Source organism: Hoplias malabaricus, chromosome Y (assembly GCF_029633855.1).
Source record: "Hoplias malabaricus isolate fHopMal1 chromosome Y, fHopMal1.hap1, whole genome shotgun sequence".
Taxonomy (NCBI): Eukaryota; Metazoa; Chordata; class Actinopteri; order Characiformes; family Erythrinidae; genus Hoplias; species Hoplias malabaricus.
In genome coordinates, this window is record NC_089820.1 from 84,843,583 (window position 1) to 84,862,404 (window position 18,822).

The window sequence follows — 18,822 nt, forward strand, 5'->3', positions numbered from 1 at the left end:
CTCAACAATAGCTCTTTGCAAACTCTCAACCCCTCCGTAAGATCCTGGGTCTGAGGGCGTGTAATAGATGTGTCTCATTAACTGCTTCGTCATTTTTGTAATAATGAGTCAAATATGTGTGATCTCAATATTTTATTGATTTATATTCAGAAATCTTGGGGTCTAAAATAAAAGTGTTAGATAAATAATATACTTTGGTTTAAGAATTAAACAAGACACCGCAGAGTCAAAACACACACTGTATGAAATAAATTTATATTATTACTTTTCAAAAAATCACACATTGTTTAAGATACATTAAATAAATAATTTTATTATTAGTTTTTCAAAATCACACACAATTGGTTACATACTTTTTAAAAGAATAAAAAAAAACATATATATATATACACAAGAAAATAAAATAAAAATATATACATTAAATAAAATTAAAAAATAAAAAAGTTCAGAGGTGTTAGTGACACATTTCAGACGTTTTATTGAGTAGGTGAGGTGAAATTGTCCATGAGATGTTGAATTTGGTAGCCCCAGTAATCTACATTGTCATTATTGACATGTTCTGAGTACACGGGGGGAGCTTTGTCTTTGATCTCTTTTAGAGCAGTTGCGATATTCATCTCGTTTCGCAAATCGCACACAATCGTTTCAAACGACCCCAACAATTTTTCTAAAGATGGGAGATGCATGTACCCACAGAGATGCAATACTCTCGCTAAGAGAAATTTAAGACACGGGCGATAGAGTTTTTTGAGAAGCCTTTTAGCATTGATGTGTAGGTAAAATTCTTCCGGATCGTAGAGGCATGAATGTTGGTGTTGCGACGGGTGGTCAACGACGCATCCGTTGCAGTTTTCAAGCATATCCTTCTGAATCACCTTCTCAAGGAGGTCCGCTGTGAAAGCCCGAATGATGGAGAGCATAGACGGGGTCACAAACTCGTCATCCTGAGCCTTGAAAGATTCTGAAGTTCCATCCTCACCAGTAGTTTGAAAAAGTTCTGAAGTGGCGTTGTCACAGTTTTGAGCATAGTACAGGTTGACATATTCCTGAGCCATTTTCAGCAGACGTTGCGTTGTCACTTTCTGAGATACGAGTGACTTGTTGAGAGAGAGAGAGTGTTGCTTGTTTTTATCTCTCAAGAGTTTTGGGTGTGTACTTTGGCACCTCCCCCAACAACCCCCTACAAGGAAAATTGACGTCAGATTCAAAAATGGTCGTCTAATCTTATTTTTAACCTCTGAAGACTTTTAATCAATTCGTTTTCTTCAAACAATTGTTCAATGTTTTCAAACCATTCTTTATATATTTCTTTCCAATCTTCCCATTCTATTTTCACGCAGGAATCACGATGTGAAGAAAATCCCATATCAGGTGCATTTCTTTTGTGACTGTATAACATCGACAAGCAGACAAAACACGTTCCTTTAACATTCTTTACGATTTGGAGAGCAAAAGTGTGCAATGTCACAGCTCTTGTTGAATTCCAAGGTTTGATGAGGATCTTGAATTGTTGCGATGAATACAAATTACCAGACATAAGTTTAGTGTTGAGCTCGTAGCAATGGTTAGTGAAACTACCCCAATCGTTTCGATGTAGCGTAAAAACTTCTGTGGCATCTTTACAACTCTCTGTTGAGCTGTTGAAAAATGATACGCTGTCTCTCTCATGATCAAAATTAAATCCCAAGTACAATCCATTTCTTAATTGAAATGTTTTAACCTTGTCTGATTCAGAGATCCGTGAAGATGTACGGCTAAGAGATGAGGGTAACTTTCTTGGAGCTTGTAAAATATTAGCCATCACGTCTGTTCTTCTTTGTTCTTAATCTAAAAACTAAAAATAAAATAAATAAATAAATATATAACATTTTTAAAATGAAATATAAAGTAATATTCTTAAATTAATCTTATTTTACGTTATAAATGTCAGTTCTTACCTTTTGGTTCCAGTCCGAGCAGTATATCATCCAAAGTTGAATGTCAGCGTGTAATGCGTAGATTTTTGAGCTCCTAGATATACTGAGTCACTTATCGTAAACTTTTCTGACGTACAGCGAGGAGGAGGGTTTAGGAGGGGCAGCGTTAAGACAGCTTCAAATGTCATTTTTATCGTATGAAAACAGTATGATGAACGATTTTAAAACAATCTTTAATCACTAAAACACCATTAATCATTTAGAACTTGGAGTTAGAAATTAAAAATTTACTTATGTGTACCCTGTATGTGTGTGTGGGGGTACGTGCGTGTGTCATAACCGTTTGATGGGGGGAGGGGGCGGGGTTGGGGTTGAGACCGTTGGACGATTCCTGTAATTCCAATGTGTGTGCGCGATAAAGTGGTGGGGTTCACTTATGTGTGTGCGCGCGATAAAAGGGGTGGGGGGTTCGCTAATGTCTGTGCGCGATAAAGGGGTGGGGTGGTTGATCGTTAGCGATTACGGTAGCGAGTGTGCGTCTGATAAAGCGTAGCTCGTGACTTGACACCTGTGATGAAACAGAGCCTGTGCGCGCGTGTGTGCGCGATAAAGGGGTGGGGGGTTCGCGTATGTGCGCGCGCGATAAAGGGGTTCATCGTGGGGGGTCGTAGATATCTATAATAAAACAGAGCGAAGGGCGGGAATTACGGTTAAAATACACGTTTATGATTGGTTGAGGGGAGGGCGGGAAATCCGGGGGTAAAATACACGCTTGCGATTGGACGAAGCGAGGGCGGGACTTTTGAACAAGGGCGGGAAAATACACGCTTATGATTGGTCGATGACAGGGCGGGACTTCCGATCAAATAAACGCTTCTGATTGGACGAGAGGGCGGGACTTCCTGTCAAATACACGCTTCTGATTGGACAAGGGGGCGGGACTTCCCTTCCAAAAGGGGGCGGGGCTTGATGACGTGGCACGCTCTGATTGGCCCAAATGACCTGTCAAAACGAAGTTACAAAAAGTGCCTCATATATCTCTCTCTCATCTCCAAATCTTTTTCCAACTGACTGGGTTGCTATGGTTACAGATGGTGAAACTTCCATTGGTAAACAATGAAAGGACAATGTATTCATTCCATGTCTTGTTCGTCTCTGGGCAGGTTTTGTTATAACCCATAGAGCTAATGGAGAAGTCATGACCTCTGCAGGAGACGGTGTTGTTACAAGGGTCACTGCTGGATCACTTTGGGAATGAACTAAGAACTGGAGCCTTCACTGGATCTGAGGTACACACACATACATATCTCTGTAATTTGAAGTTAATGTTAATTTTAAGGCGTCCTGAGCAGAGAAAGAAGACACACTCTGCTCTGTTTTTCTGTTCTCACGGCCTTGCTTTTACTCTTGGGATGGCTTATAGTCCCACCCTGTGCAAACTTGCCCTTCTCCCCACATGTTTATTTTGTCCTTCCCAATAAGGCGCTACCCAGAAAGCACTTGTATTTAAGAATCAAAATGAAAAGTGTCATGATTTTTATGGCTCCAGTGTCCTAATAAAATGTTTGTAATGACTCATTAAGTGATAAAGAGTGATAAAGCATAAAACACTGAAGGCAAACTTTGTCCATTAGGTAGAAATGAATTGCTCTGAAATTATGTTTTTTGAACAATGATTTATTGGCAACTTAGTTACAAGTTTAAGATTAGTAATAAAAAAAAAGAAAAATGTAAACATTGTAGGAGGGCTCTGTCTAAGATGACCCATTTTAATAAAGTGCGCATCTCATAATGTAGTGGAGTAAAATGTATGATATTTTACTTTGAATGTAGTTAAGTTTGATGTAGTTAAGTTAAATAAAAAAATAAAACTACTCCAGTAAATTACAGACACACAAAAAAAACTACATAAATACAGTAACACATTACATTTACTTCATTACTCTCCACCACATCCCACCACCTTCCAGCCCATAAGGCCTCTAAAGCCCTACTGAGGTTATATTCAATATTCAGTGTAAAACATTGACTTCAGTGACAGTCCTTTATAGTGAGCTCTTTTAGACAACATTTGGTACCTATCGCAGTAAAAGAACTATAAACTCTGTCAGAGTGCATAGTTCCACAGCCACACTTTAGTTTCCCAGCACTTTGCTGGCGATGCGTCCGCTCCATCAGGACAAACCTGCAGTGAGCCGGTAACAAATCTGAATCCTTATTCCCCAGGTTCTTAATCTGCTGTTCAGTTCCACCTTAAATCGTGCTTTAAATAAAACTGGTCCTATTGCTGTGCGTTTTCTTTTATATTGCGTACGTTTATAAAGTGTTTTATTTACATGTGCTTTTCTCAGTATTAAAACACAGAAAGCAGCTGCAGTAACATTTAATGTGGAACGGGAAATGTAATTAAGGAGCTGGGGGTGAAAGAAGTTAATTTCACCATTGTTATCTGCACGTTGGCACCAAAAGCTTGTCCTGACATCGTCAGCAAAGCGCTAAAGTAGCTATTTTAAATGGCTGTATTTTTAAAAAAAATCTATAATTCCTGAAAACAATCACCACCCTCTTATTCAGGAAGGTCAGCCAAGTCTACACACTTAGTATCAGAAGTTTTTACTGACAAGTTGTTTTTTTTTTTATTTCACGTTGAAATTTGTCATTATGTCAATATCATGAATTACAATAGCTATTTTAAATGGCTGTACTTTTAAAAAGATCCATAATTTCTGAAAACAGACCAGCATGTACAGGGTTTGGCCAATGAAAGTGAAACACCTGTCATTTTAGTGTGGGAGGTTTCATGGCTAAATTGGAGCAGCCTGGTGGCCAATATTCATTAATTGCACATTGCCCCAGTAAGAGCAGAGTGTGAAGGTTTAATTAGCCGATGGTAAGAGCACAGTTTTTCTCAAAATATTGCAATGCACACAACATTATGGGTGACAAACCACATCTGTGACCAAGACAGCAAGTCTTTGTGATGTATCAAGAGCCACGGTATCCAGGGTAATGTCAGCATACCACCAAGAAGGACGAAACACATCCAACAGGATTAACTGTGGACGCAAGAGGAAGCTGTCTGAAAGGGATGTTCGGGTGCTGACCCGGATTGTATCCAAAAAACACAAAACCACGACTGCCCAAATCACAGCAGAATTAAATGTGCACCTCGACTCTCCTGTTTCCACCAGAACTGTCCGTCTGGAGCTCCACAGGGTCAATACACACGGCCGGGCTGCTATAGCCAAACCTTTGGTCACTCATGCCAATGCCAAACGTCGGTTTCAATGGTGCAAGGAGCGCAAATCTTGGGCTGTGGACAATGTGAAACATGTATTGTTCTCTGATGAGTCCACCTTTACTGTTTTCCCCACATCCGGGAGAGTTACGGTGTGGAGAGGCCCCAGAGAAGCGTACCACCAGACTGTTGCATGCCCAGAGTGAAGCATGGGGGTGGATCAGTGATGGTTTGGGCCGCCGTATCATGGCATTCCCTTGGCCCAATACTTGTGCTAGATGGGCGCGTCACTGCCAAGAACTACTGAACCATTCTGGAGGACCATGTGCATCCAATGGTTCAAACACTGTGTCCTGAAGGCGGCGCCGTGTATCAGGACGACAACGCACCAATACACACAGCGAGACTGGTGAAAGACTGGTTTGATGAACATGAAAGTGAAGTTGAACATCTCCCATGGCCTGCACAGTCACCAGATCTAAATATTATTGAGCCACTTTGGGGTGTTTTGGAGGAGCGAGTCAGGAAACGTTTTCCTCCACCAGCATCACGTAGAGACCTGGCCACTATCCTGCAAGAAGAATGGCTTAAAATCCCTCTGACCACTGTGTAGGACTTGTATATGTCATTCCCAAGATGAATTGACGCTGTATTGGCTGCAAAAGGAGGCCCTAGATTACAGTACCTAATTCCTGAAAACAATCACCACCCCCTTATTCAGAAAGGTCAGCCAAGTCTACACACTTAATATCAGAAATTTTTACTTTTAAGTTTTTTTTTCTCCTAATTTCACTTTGAACTTTAAATGGCTGTAATTTTAAAATGAAATGTAAAGTTTATGTAAATTATTTGAAATGTAATGTGAATTACAGATAAAATGTGACATTGTATTAGCTGAGTCGCTTGTTACTATTTTATAAAGTAAAAGATTTTTTATTAATACTGTTTTGGGGTTTGGGCCTTAAGGCCGCTAGCTACAATGCATTGTGATACATATCATAGGCCGTTTTTTTTTTTAATTGTATAGTTGCACCCAGGAAGGTGCTTCTTGTTATTTTTGGTTTTCTTTCTTTGTTTTATGGTCAAGGGGTGGCTCACCCTAGGTGTTATGGTTGTGCCCTTTTTGGGGTTGGTTTACTGTGGTGCTGTCATCTTGCTTTTGGTGACCTCAGCTTGGTATTGGTTTTGCATGGCAGTGTTATTGACTACATGATTAGTGTGCAATTCAAAGGGCTACGTGTGTTGTGCATTTCCTTGGCCACACTTTTTGTTGTTCTGTGATATGTTACTTAGTGTCATATCAGGGTGGGCCATTTATATAGATACACCTAAATAAAATGGGAAAGGTTAGTGATATTAACTTCCTGTTTGTGGCACATTAGTATATGGGAGGGGTAAAACTTGGTGGCCATTTTGAAGTCGGCCATTTTGGATCCAACTTTTGTTTTTTCAATGGGAAGAGGGTCATGTGACACATCAAACTCATTTGGGAATTTCACAAGAAAAACAAGGTTGTGCTTGGTTTTGACGTAACTTTATTCTTTCATGAGTTATTTACAAGTTTTTCTTTGTTTATAGGCATTAACATGTCGAAGAGGTTAACACGTGGATAGAAATTGTGTTGATGTCTGGTGAATGCAGTAACCGGGTCATTGCAGAAGATTTCAATGCAAATCCAGTTTTTCCAGCAAGACGGTGCACCACCACATTATGGGTGTCAAGTCAGAGCATTCCTAGATGAACAGTTTCCTGGAAAGTGGATTGGTCGTCGTGGGCCAGTTGAATGGCCCCCAAGGTCTCCCGATCTGACCCCCTTAGACTTTTATCTTTGGGGTCATCTGAAGGCAATTGTCTATGCCGTGAAGATACAAGATGTGCAGCACCTGAAACTACGGATACTGGAAGCCTGTGCTAGCATTTCTCCTGCGGTGTTGCTATGTGAAGAGTGGAAGAAGAGGGTTGCATTGACAATCCAACACAATGGGCAGCACTTTGAACACATTTTATAAGTGGTCAGAAACTTGTAAATAACTCATGAAAGAATAAAGTTACGTCAAAACCAATAGTCACGACCCATCTTGAAAAGTCCCCCCCCCCCTTCCCATAAACTAATGTGCCACAAACAGGAAGTTAATATCACCAACCATTCCCATTTTATTAAGGTGTATCCATATAAATGGCCCTTCCTGTACATTGCATGGTTTATGTTTGGGCTATGAAAAGCCATTTTGGGCATTAATAAGTTCTAACAAGCAATAATGGACTTACTAGGAGTGTAAATATGGAGTCAAAAAAGGGTCAAAAAGATTTTGAGTTTGTAAAACAATACTAATGGAATTTGTAACTGCGTTTGACATACACACAACTACATACAGGTAAAATTAAAATCCACAAAAGTATTAAAATTTAAAACAACAATAATAATAATTTATAATGTATAGAAATAATTTGTAAATGTGTAAAAAAGATTTGCAATTGTAAATCAAATGTCATGAATGTGTGAATGTACGTTCTCAAACGGCTTAAAATGTGCCAGAGCAAACATTTCTGAGGTTCTGTGGCAGTGGGAATTTTTGAATGAGGTGGAACAAATCCACACATTCACCTTCTCTGCTGCTTGTGTGAATCTGTTTTTGCAGGTGTGTATATAAGACCCTGTTTTGACGGAAAGCTTTAACTGGACCAATCAGATCACGAGGTTTGTTTAACCAGTCTGTTATGAAGCAAAGAATGTGAAAATTACAAGTCTGAAACCACCACGCATGAAATTTCAGTTTCTGGGTCCAGTCACGTCTAAGATCCCTTGTACGTGCATAAGACGTGTTTATTGTTTGAATAAAGCTAAAGATCTCAATATATTCTGTGACCTCTGTTCATGAGTTCAGAAAAATAGGTTTAATACATTAAACGTATGCCTTTGGATGTACAATTTGCACATTCACAGCTCATTCTGATGTGTGAGCTGCTGGGTGGACTGACTGGGCTGCTCCATCTCTGGGAGCAGATGGGTTGTGGAGAGAGAGCTCCTGCAGCTCCGTTTTTGAGAGCAAAGGAGCTGCTGAGTAAGAGAGCTATGTCTCCCACTGCTCAGTCTCTGAGAATAGAGGCTTCACAGAGGGAGCCATGTCCCACTTACGGTCAGTCCTAATGTTATAATGAGTTGTGCTACTGGCGAAATCTACTATAAGAAGTATCATGTTGTACAGAAAGTAATTTGATTTGGTGAGTCTTTTTTTTTTTAAATCTCAGCTGAAGGTCTGAAAAGTCACTAATTCTAGCATCAAAATCACTAAGTTGGCCATACTGAGCAGTGGTTTGTCCCTGGATGTGAAGTTTCACAAGGTCGATACGTCACAACGTAACAAGTGGATTGTGTTTACTGTGCTTGAGGTTCGGGAAAATGTCATTAGCAGAGAACAGCAGGGGAGTGCCTAGACTGTGAGGAGACCTATGGCTTAGCCCCAAAAAGGAATGTTGCTTTATGAAATCTTTCCCAAATGTTCGTAAGTTCAAACCCAGCAAGAAATCAGATTTTACTATAAGGGGCTTTGCTTCAATAGTAAAATTCTACTAAAGGCGTATTAAGAAATACGTTGGTTGCACATGTAAATTTACTATGATATTATTTTATCATGTGAGTACTTAAATTCAAAATAGCATGATGCCAACCAAAGCATAGAATACAGGGCATTTTTGCCACATTCAGAAAAAACATTACCGTGCCATTTGTGCTAAGTACACTAAAGCAGGGGTGTCAAACTCAGTGTTGGTAGCGGGCCACATTACCCTCCGTTTACAAACGCTTTAATCAATAACATATCAGCAACTCCTTTTAAATGTTTCAGTTTATCCACCGAGTGCATGTGAATTCACAATTTGAAAATGGATGAACATGTGCAAATCATTATAACAAATATGGTTTAATATTTACCCTCACAAACATAACATTGAGTTTATAAAACATAGGACACTGGGTGAAAAATCGTGCTTGGCAAAATTATGATTTGATAACCAACAAAATAAACCAAAATACAACAAAAAACAGAAATAAAAAGTCACCCATATCGATTCCTAAGAGAACACGATCTTTACTTTCCAAATACGGGACGGTTGGCCACTCTAATCACGTCCCGTCACGCTCCAGCTCTGAATCTGACTCGCGGGAATGTGTTTTTGCGGAACAGCCGGAAAGGACAGTGTGTTCATGAATTAGCTCTGGCTGAGTGGGTGGGTCTTGGTCCAATTTGGGAAGGCTCAGGCCACTGTAGAAAAAAAAAAAAAAGATTATAATTTTGAGTATTTTTGGTAGATAATTAGAGCGGCAATTGGACCTTTACCTAATACTTTTTGGTATTAGACCTGGGGCTATAGCCCCATAGCTAGGGTCTATGCATGCCCCTGGAGAGCACACTTGTGAAGTTGCAGCAGCAATATCTCTAAATACATGTGTATTTTTCTATGCATTTTCAGGCATAATTCCCCAGATAAATATGTCCTTGTGGACCTTATGTCTGATTTAAGACCTGTAATGTAAAGAGATTTAATTCCAATCTAATGTCCAGTTTTCCTATTGGTCCTTATGAAAATTTCACACAATGCAAAGACCAGAAGGTATTTTGAAATAGCGCCAAAAACATTAATAGGACAAAAATGTAGTTAGAACATTTTTTGTTTACACAGAGATTACATAAATGAGTTTAAGATGATTGTCTGGTTCTTTCTCTGATGTGGATGGTGAGGATTGCTGACAGCATGAGGGTCAGAGAAATAGAAAACAGCACAGTCTTCAGTAAACACAAAGATACGCCAACAGAAGAAGACTTTGCATCTGAAACACACACAACACAAACTAATAAATGTAGTCACAGAAAGGTCTAGGTCAGTTACTAAATACCATGATTTGATTTGTTTTAAGCCTTTTAGATTATTGTGGTAGCAGTGGTTTTAACAGGATGTGTTTTAGCAAGTGTTTGCAGTCTTACCATCACAGTACTGTTTATGTTCTCCCATCTCCAATACAGCCTTCTTCCAGCTGACTGCATTGCTGTGGTTACAGATGATAGAATGTCCATTGATATACAGGGAAAGAGTGACACCAGCTAATGTCAGATTCTCCTCTTCACAGGTTTCATAATAACAGCTGGAGTTGATGGAGAAATCGGGACTTCTACAGGACATGTTACAGGTGTCTTTGTTTAGAGTCAGGACTGGAGCCTCCACTGGATCTGAGGTAAAACAGACACAAACACATTGCTGTAATCCAGTCTGTAGTATGAAGAATCACTTAGGATCACGCAGGTCATTAAGTGCTGCTGTTTCATTGTCTCTGAGGTGTTCAGCTACAATCCATAAGGATGTTAGTGCTGGTTATGGTATTAGACCACAACTCTTAAATGTTTCGGTCGTTTACTTGTTAATTTCTAAAGGTATATGTTGGTGGCTGTTCAAGATTGTCCACAGGTGAGAGGTTGTTTGTGACTGATTGAGTGTATTATGCCCTGAAAATGACTGGTGCCCTGTCCAGGGTGTTTTCCTGCCTTGTGCCAAGTGATTATGCTCTTGACCCTTGAAGAACCTGACCTGCATGAAGCAGTTACAGATGAATAAATTAATGAATTAATACATTAGATCTAGCAGGGTAAATTTGTTTGGAATATTTTTTTTTATCTTAATTATTGATTGTAATTAAATGTTCATGTGAATGAGGTCATTATGAATGTTTTGATATGAAAGTATTTGTGCAAGACAAATACAAACAAAACCATTCATAATGACAATGAATATGTCATGAGTGAAATGAAATGAATAATTTACACAAAATATTTTCAAATACATGGGACATATCACACGATATGTCACATGATATCACATGATTACCCCAATGCCCCATACACATATGGCCAGTGTGATTGGCTGTGCCTTTCACTGCTGTCATGTGAGACTCTGTAGCTACTTTTGGTTGTTAGCAATGGAAGAAAACTTTCCAGTCATATGCAAGGCTTACTGTGCAAGACTCATGTGTAACATGGGAGACACTTGGGTGTCAAAAGTGAGTGAGGATGGCAACAAAAATTTGGACCGGAGATATCTTTCAAAGAAATGTGTAAGTCACTTAAAGCCAAGTTCGCTAATGAAATGAGTCCATCATAATAACGTTAATGGCAATGCTAGGCTTTGGCACATAGCATACAGCAGGCTAAAATCGTCTGTAGCTATGAATAACATAGTTTGAAAATTAATGGCTCAACAAACTGCTAACTGTCAGTTCCACAATCTCCCAGAGTAGCTTGTCTAACTTCGGTTGAAACTCCATGTCAGAGAACATTGCAGCCTTGTGCAAGGATCTGGATGAAAATGTCTTGTAGATTCATTGACACAATGAGAGAGATTTTTTTTCTGTGATTGTTACTTTGTTGGTTTTGTAGTGATTATGCAGTGCTCCATTTGCTTTTATTATTGCTGATGTATGAGACCTGTTTCATTGGTCTAAACTACTTTTTTGTCAGTCATAAGTTTACCATTAATTGAATATTATATAATTCATGAATTAAATTACGAATTGTTATTCAGAATAGTTTAAAAGCACATAGAATAACACATGTAGTATATCAGTCCTTTATTGTTTTATCACAGAGCAAACAGAAAAAAAAATTGTGTGTGTGTGTAGGTAGATTCATAGGTCCCCATCAATGTCAAGAGCAAATATACACCTTTAGCATGAACCCAAGATTTCGAGTCCCACTCCAGGTGATGGTGAGGAGTTTGGTGTGTCCTCTCCTGTCACGCCCTCGTCCTGTCAGGTTTGTTGTCCCTGCCATGTGCTTTATTTGCACATGGCTTTGTCTGTTATTGTCTGTGTCTCCGCCCTTGTTCCGCCTCCTCGTCTGTGTCATTTGTTACCCGGCCCCCTTGTTATCTGTCTCAGGTGCGTCTCGTCTATGTTTGGTATTTAAGCCCTCCTGTCTCACTTCCTCCTGTCGAACATTTCTCCTTTGTCCTATGTCTAGTCGGTCGTGTTATATAGTCTGTCCGTCTGTCTCCACAGTTTCTCCGTGATTGTTTTTCTAGTCGTTGTTTCATGTCATAGTTTCTTTTTCTTTGTCGTTATTTCGTTAACTCTTTAGTCTGTCAGCCCCGTTTGCCCTGTTTAGCTCCCCGTGTTTAATTTAGCCTGCTTGGCTCCCTGTTTGTTTTCGTTCTGTTTTAGTCTCTTTGTTTTGTTATATTTTCTATATTAAAAATCCTGTGTTCTAGCAAGTGCGTCCGCCTCCGTCAGTCCGCCCCGTGATCCGTGACATCTCCATGTCTGCATGGATTTTCTCCGGGTGCTCTTTTCTCCAACCATGGCCCAAAAACTCATGCTGGTAGTTGAATTGGTGACTCAAAATGTGTCCATAAGTATGAGTGAGTCTGTTGCACTGTGAAGGACTGGAGTGTATTCCTGCCTTGCACCCAGTGATTCCGGGTAGACTCTGGACCCACCACAACCCTGAACTAGATAAGCGCTTACAGACAATGAATAAATGAATGAACCCCGGATATTTCATGTTTTTTCTGGTCAAATTCATTTAATGTTTACATACATTCATTCCTGGATTTCAGCCCTACGATACATTCTAAAAACACTGACAGTAAAATGTTTACCAATTTGTAATGTAACTATTCAATCTCACACCACTTAAAATCAGTGGCGGCTGCTGGTCTTTCAAGGAGGGGAAGCTCAATTTCGGCCTACACCATAAAATGTGTCGGTTTATTTATACATAAAATCTACCCTCCGTTCCTTTTCAAGAAAATGATCTGTGACCCTGTCGTACCAACAGCGTCTTTTCCAGGGACTTGACTAGTGTCCTCTCAATGGCCAGCAGAGCTAGACTGCCTAAACGGCCTTGGCCCATGTGAAGTGTGTCCGCCTGTGAGTGCTTTGTGACGGTGGAGGGGCTCAGCAGCACCCGCTGGACAGAAACTGTGAAGTCAGAAAGAGTGATAGAAGTCAGTCTCCAAACACAAGCAGCTACAAAAAATAGAATAGAAGCTTGATTTGTCGCTAGTCGTTTTTAACAAAGAAAATGCCGCTAAGAGGATTAAGAAAGTCTACGGTTCAACTCAGCACAGAATGAAAATGTAATGCTCCCACGGATCTTTACACCAAAGGATCGCTGATTCGCTCATTTCACTGTCAATCAAAAAGGGATTCAGCCTCAGACAGATCATCATGCAGAAGCTGAGCGTCCGGGCCAGCCGAGGCCAGCCCACTGCCCCATAGACCCCCAGAGACGCTGAGCGTCCGATGGGCGGGACAAAGCCCAGCATTTATCCAATCACTCGTCTCGTTTCGCTTCACTTCACTGCTTCGCTATTGAACTCTGTGGACACTGTTTAAAGCACCGTGAAGCTGTGGGAATGATTGAGAGGAAAGCCGCGTCTTTACCAGTGATAAGAAGCTGATTCTGAACAAAAGTTGAGCGCGTTGTAGTGCATATTTATTCAATGACATGTACACACAACAGTATGTATTTGATCACTTATTTTTTGACATTTTAGGGGAAGCTTAGCTTCCCTTGCAGTCTTAGAGCAATCGCCTCTGTTTAAAATAGGCTTTGGCACAGAGTATGCCTAGTGATTAACTGTTTCAGGTGTTATTTTGTCTTATGTTGTCTTTTTGTCTACAAATATGTTTTAAGGAGTGCAGTAGACCTGTTCTTCTGCAGTCATGATTTTGGAACGTGGACACCTCCCTTCAGGTCAATGCTTTAGCCAAATGAAGATCAGGACAGCTAGGCTACAGAAAATCTTCTTCCTACATGCCATCACACTCCTGAACAGTTAGACACTACAAAAACATTAGACACTCAATATTATGGACTTTTTCTACTGCACTTTACATTTATATTTTATGTTGTATATTATTGCACAAGTCACTTTACTTAAACTGGTGCTTCTTCTGGTTCTTCACAAGGTTGCCCTTGCCACTTTGCCGCTACAGCATATAACTGTTGCACTCAGCACTTTAATATAAAACATTAAGGTCCACATATATGTCTCTGTGTCTTTTTCTCTCTCTCTCTCTCTCTGTGTGCGCATTTGTAAGATATGTTCATATGGTAGGAATGTGTTTTATTTATTTTTATTGGTTTTGGTGTACTAGTGTGGAATAGTTTCTGCTGTGTGCCGTGTGACCTGCTGGAACCTAATATGAACTCCTTGTATTTGTGCGCATGCATAGAGTAAAGTTTGATTCTGAATCTAAGACTTGCTTGGACACTGCTTTTGTACCAAATCATGACAACAATCACTTGTTCACATCATATCACATTATAATTTTATATATTATAATTTTAATAAAAAATGTAATTAATATTATTTACTAGCTCTAAATTTCCCAGCCTTTTTTGGAAAATATTGCAGAGCTGAAATGCAGGAATGTATGTAATATTAACAAATGAAATTAAGTTGACCAGACAAAACATGAAATATCATGGGTTCTGTGGAGTGAATTTTGTGTCAAACGTTTACAAAAGCAAAAATAAATCTGCAAGCAAAATTCCTCGACTCAAGCAGAAAGTATATATTGTGAATGCAAAACAGAAAAAAAATATATACAAAGTATATTTTTAATATATACTTGGCTACATTTTTCTCTGCAGTTATTTGATACTGGTTTTTGTTTGTATTTTGCCAGTCTTTGCTTAGTTTTTTGGGATTTTTCCGGTCAGGTCTTTTGTTTCAAGATTCTCTCTGCTTCGTTTTATTTTACTTGATGTGTGCTCTGAAGCCGCCTCTGGGACTTAGCCACGCCCACCCCGCCAGCATTCATGCCTTATCAAACATGGAATGAGCTTTCCCACCGGGATTGAAGTTACCCGTCGCTTCGGCGGAGGTCCCCAGCCGTTACTCGCCCAGTTGTATCAGGCTGTGGACAGTTGCTGAGTTTTTATCTCTTTTAATGTGTGTTTAAAATTGTGCAGGTATTCCGAATAACAGGATTAAAATGAGCGGACATTTGGAACACCTGCTGACAGAAAAGAGTTACATCTTTGAAATGCGGTAGAAATCACACAGATGAGTTCATGATTGATGAGAATGATTTCAAGAATTTAGTTTATAAAAATTACTGTTCTGGGGAGAGAGTCGGAGCCCCTGAAGTGTCATGGTCCAAAAATATTATTTAGAAACTTAATCCATTCCCTCAATTTAGTAATTCGTTCCCTCAATTTAACAGTAATTTTCAGACAGACACGACATAGGCTATGCGTTAGAACACTTGCTTGATCTCTCCTGTCCATTCCTTTTTACACATTACAACCACTTTTTATAGACTAAACCATTAACGGTTCAGGTCGAGGAGGGAGTGAAATGACGGGACTCCATTTCGTTGTGAACTGAGCGAGTTTGGCGAGGCACATTCAGCTGGAGGTGGGACAGTGGGCTCCTGTTGTGCAGCACATAGCCGCGGTCAAAATCATATCTCATTTTCAAGCAAATTATTCAGTAAAATCCAATAGACCTACTATTGCATTTATTTATTTATCAATTACCACATAAAAAATTAAATGAAACCTAATAGGGCTTTTGTGGATTGAATTAAGCCTGAACTGATGAAAACGATATCAGGCAATTCCTCATATTTCACAAGAGGGCACCTTAATATTTCATTTGACACCTCATTCAGTGTAATGGTGCATTGCGTGATGATATGACACTTCGCATATTTGTAACCCCGAGTTTTGCAAAAAGGACACAGTTACACACCTAGTGAGTCCATTAAAGCTAGTCAGAACATAATGTTGCCCAATGTGTCATGTCCATAAACACAGTCCATGCAATGTATATTTGTAATTAATATTCACATAAATTACACTACTCCAATGGAAAAAGGACAGTTCCAGCTTTCATATGTCACCTTCATCTTGTATCTGTTTATTAAAAGTATTGTACCTTTATTTCTCTTTGCTGCAGATGATATAGAATGAAGAAAATAGTTATAAACATACACCTATGCAATAGGTTAAATTAATCAATAATTACAAATAAGCAGCTTTACAGTGGCACTGACGGTGTAATCCTCTACACAGCGCGCTTTATTTTAAGGTTTTATGAACTTTTTAAACATTAAATATTGAAAAAGATGACCATTGCAAATTGGACTGTCCCACCTCCTGCTGAATGCTCAGCTAAAAATGAGTCCCGTCCGATTCTAAATTCTGCCTTTCACTCTCTCCTCGACCTGAACTATTAATGTTTTTAGCTCTTTATGTCTATTAAAACATGGCTGTAACATGTAAATAAGGAATAGACAGGAGAGATCACACGTGTGTCCTAACACATAGTCTGTGTCATGTCTGTCTAAATTGAAGGAACGGATTACTAAATTGAGGGAACCAATTAAGTCTCTAAATAATATTATCCACCATGAGACTTCAGTGGTTCCGTACAAGTCATAAAGAGAGGGTTTCTAGAGTTTTGTCCATCACACACAGTTGTTTTTATTGTTTTATTGGGTCGCTACATGACTGGTGCTTGGGGGCTTCCAGTGAAACATCACAGCCTCTACTCATTCTCGACTGATTTTATAAGAAGATGAAATAACAACATGCACTGAAAATGTATGCACACAGTTGATTGTAAAGCCACTTTTATTGAATTGATTAAAACATCATTAAAATCACATGTAGTCCTAGAAAAACTGTTCAAAAGCATATACTTCCCATAAAACACAATTGGTACACAAGTATTTATATAAAGTGAAGGTTAAGGCCTTTATAAAACTAGAGGGGTGCTTTGGTAAACTGAATTTTAGCAATAAAAAGTTGATACAAACATAATTAATTGCTACATAGTAGCATTGCAGATGTTATTCCTTCCCTTCGTCAGTGTTGTCTCTCCATTAAGTTTACTAGAAGTTTAAAAAGCTCAAATATACTCTTTCTGCTCTTGATTCTAGATTCAGATTTATTTATTTGTGCTTTGACACATAATTCATTCCATAGGGTTCTTACTGTCTGATTAAATTAAAGTCACAGTATATGTAAGAGACACTGTGGGATTTGTTTGTATGTTTGTTTTCCACACTCTTCCATCTGCTTTGGGGTTGTACGTTGATTAAGATTGTTTTTTTTTTAATCACTCGTCAATTAATTAACATTTTTATGCAATCACCACTTTTATTGTATTCATATGACTAACTTAAGAAAGAATAAAACAAAAAAGCACGGAGTTTTTCACAGATTGGTATAAAATAAACCTTACCCAACACTAAGAGTGTGTAGTTGGCAAATTCTTTGACTTTGTCACCTGATGCTCTTGCTTCATAGAGTCCACTATCAGTCTTCTGTAAGTTCTTCAGTGTCAGGCTGTAGGTTTCATTATTGAACTCCACTCTGTCTTTATAATGGACAGAGGGTATGACATCTTTATACCGTATAGAATATTCTACAACATTTTCACTTCCATTAAACACCCAGAAAATGGTTCTAAACTCTGGTCCAGGATTCTGTGTGTACAGTTGAACTGATTCACCAACCATCCCAAACACATCACTGGACACTGTAGAGAAAGAACAAAGCAGAAAAAACAATACATTTTTCCATTTTGATCACTTTGTAATATATAATTAATGTATTTATAAGTAATGTAGGTAATTGCATAATTAATATAGCTAAAAATCATACAGGTTTAAAGGCTTCAGCTCAGCAAAAGTGAAAATTTGTGTAGTCGGCAATTATTTGTTCAGATAGAAACCCAGAAGATGAAGTAAAACATACAGCAGGGGATCAAAAATGTGAAAAACAATAACATCAAATATGACAACTGACAAAAATTCACAGCTGACATTCACACTGACTTTGAATTGTTGCTTTTTTTCAAGTAAACAACATTAGATTTAAATGGAACACAGACTTTTATTTGTAGCCATATTCTTTTAAGCACAAGTTAACTGTTGAGTTTAGTCATGTTAGCTCTCTCTTGTTTACTCTGCAGCCGTATTTAGCAGGATTTGTTTCAAACACAAACAAATAAATAAACCCAAAATAAGTAATGACTGCATTAAAATGTGCTGAAATGTTTTCTCTCTAGAGGATGTACACTTATTTCCACTCAGTAAACAAACAACCTTTTCAAACAAACTTTTCCCAGTGACTATATTAAAAGTTATTTAACCTGTCTTTAATTAATATTATTCATCTTAAATCTATATATTACATTTTAGCACAGTCTCTATTCCATCAGTGACCTTTCTCAGAAGTTACACATTATTTATATATTTTAACACTTTGAATATAAATTTCAGAAAGTTTCAATAAACTTTCTACCTGTAATGGAGATCAGAGTAGACAAAGTAAAGATCAACTGCAGCATCTGTGCCATTTTATGTGAAGTTTATGAGAAACTTCCGTTTTACAATGAAGGAGGAAGTTCAGACCTCATTGTTGGTTTGGCTGTATAAAAACCACAAGAGGCATTCTTTTTTTAGCCAAATATAAAAAGAATGATACATATGATATTAAGACCTGAATACAAGACTGGGCACTGCAAGCAGGTTTATTTTCAGTTATGTCCTAATAGTCAATCATTCACACACACACACACACACACACACACACACACACTCACACACACACACATATATACACTTAGCACAAAAAGTAAGAAAATGTGGTGGGTCCA

At 38.7% G+C, this 18,822-nt stretch overlaps 1 protein-coding gene across 1 annotated transcript; it reads right to left on the reverse strand.

Annotated features, from left to right (window-relative positions):
- Nucleotides 1-9,270: 9,270 nt before the first annotated feature.
- LOC136679637 (CD48 antigen-like) lies at nt 9,271-18,522 on the reverse strand. The gene is made up of 5 exons (XM_066658280.1): nt 18,468-18,522; nt 17,449-17,700; nt 10,137-10,379; nt 9,842-9,982; nt 9,271-9,416 (listed from the first exon to the last, which is right to left on the reverse strand). Exons 1-4 carry the CDS (start codon nt 18,520-18,522, stop codon nt 9,852-9,854), a joined length of 681 nt encoding a protein of 226 aa, XP_066514377.1. The 3' UTR covers nt 9,271-9,416; nt 9,842-9,851.
- Between the last annotated feature and the right edge of the window lie 300 nt (nt 18,523-18,822).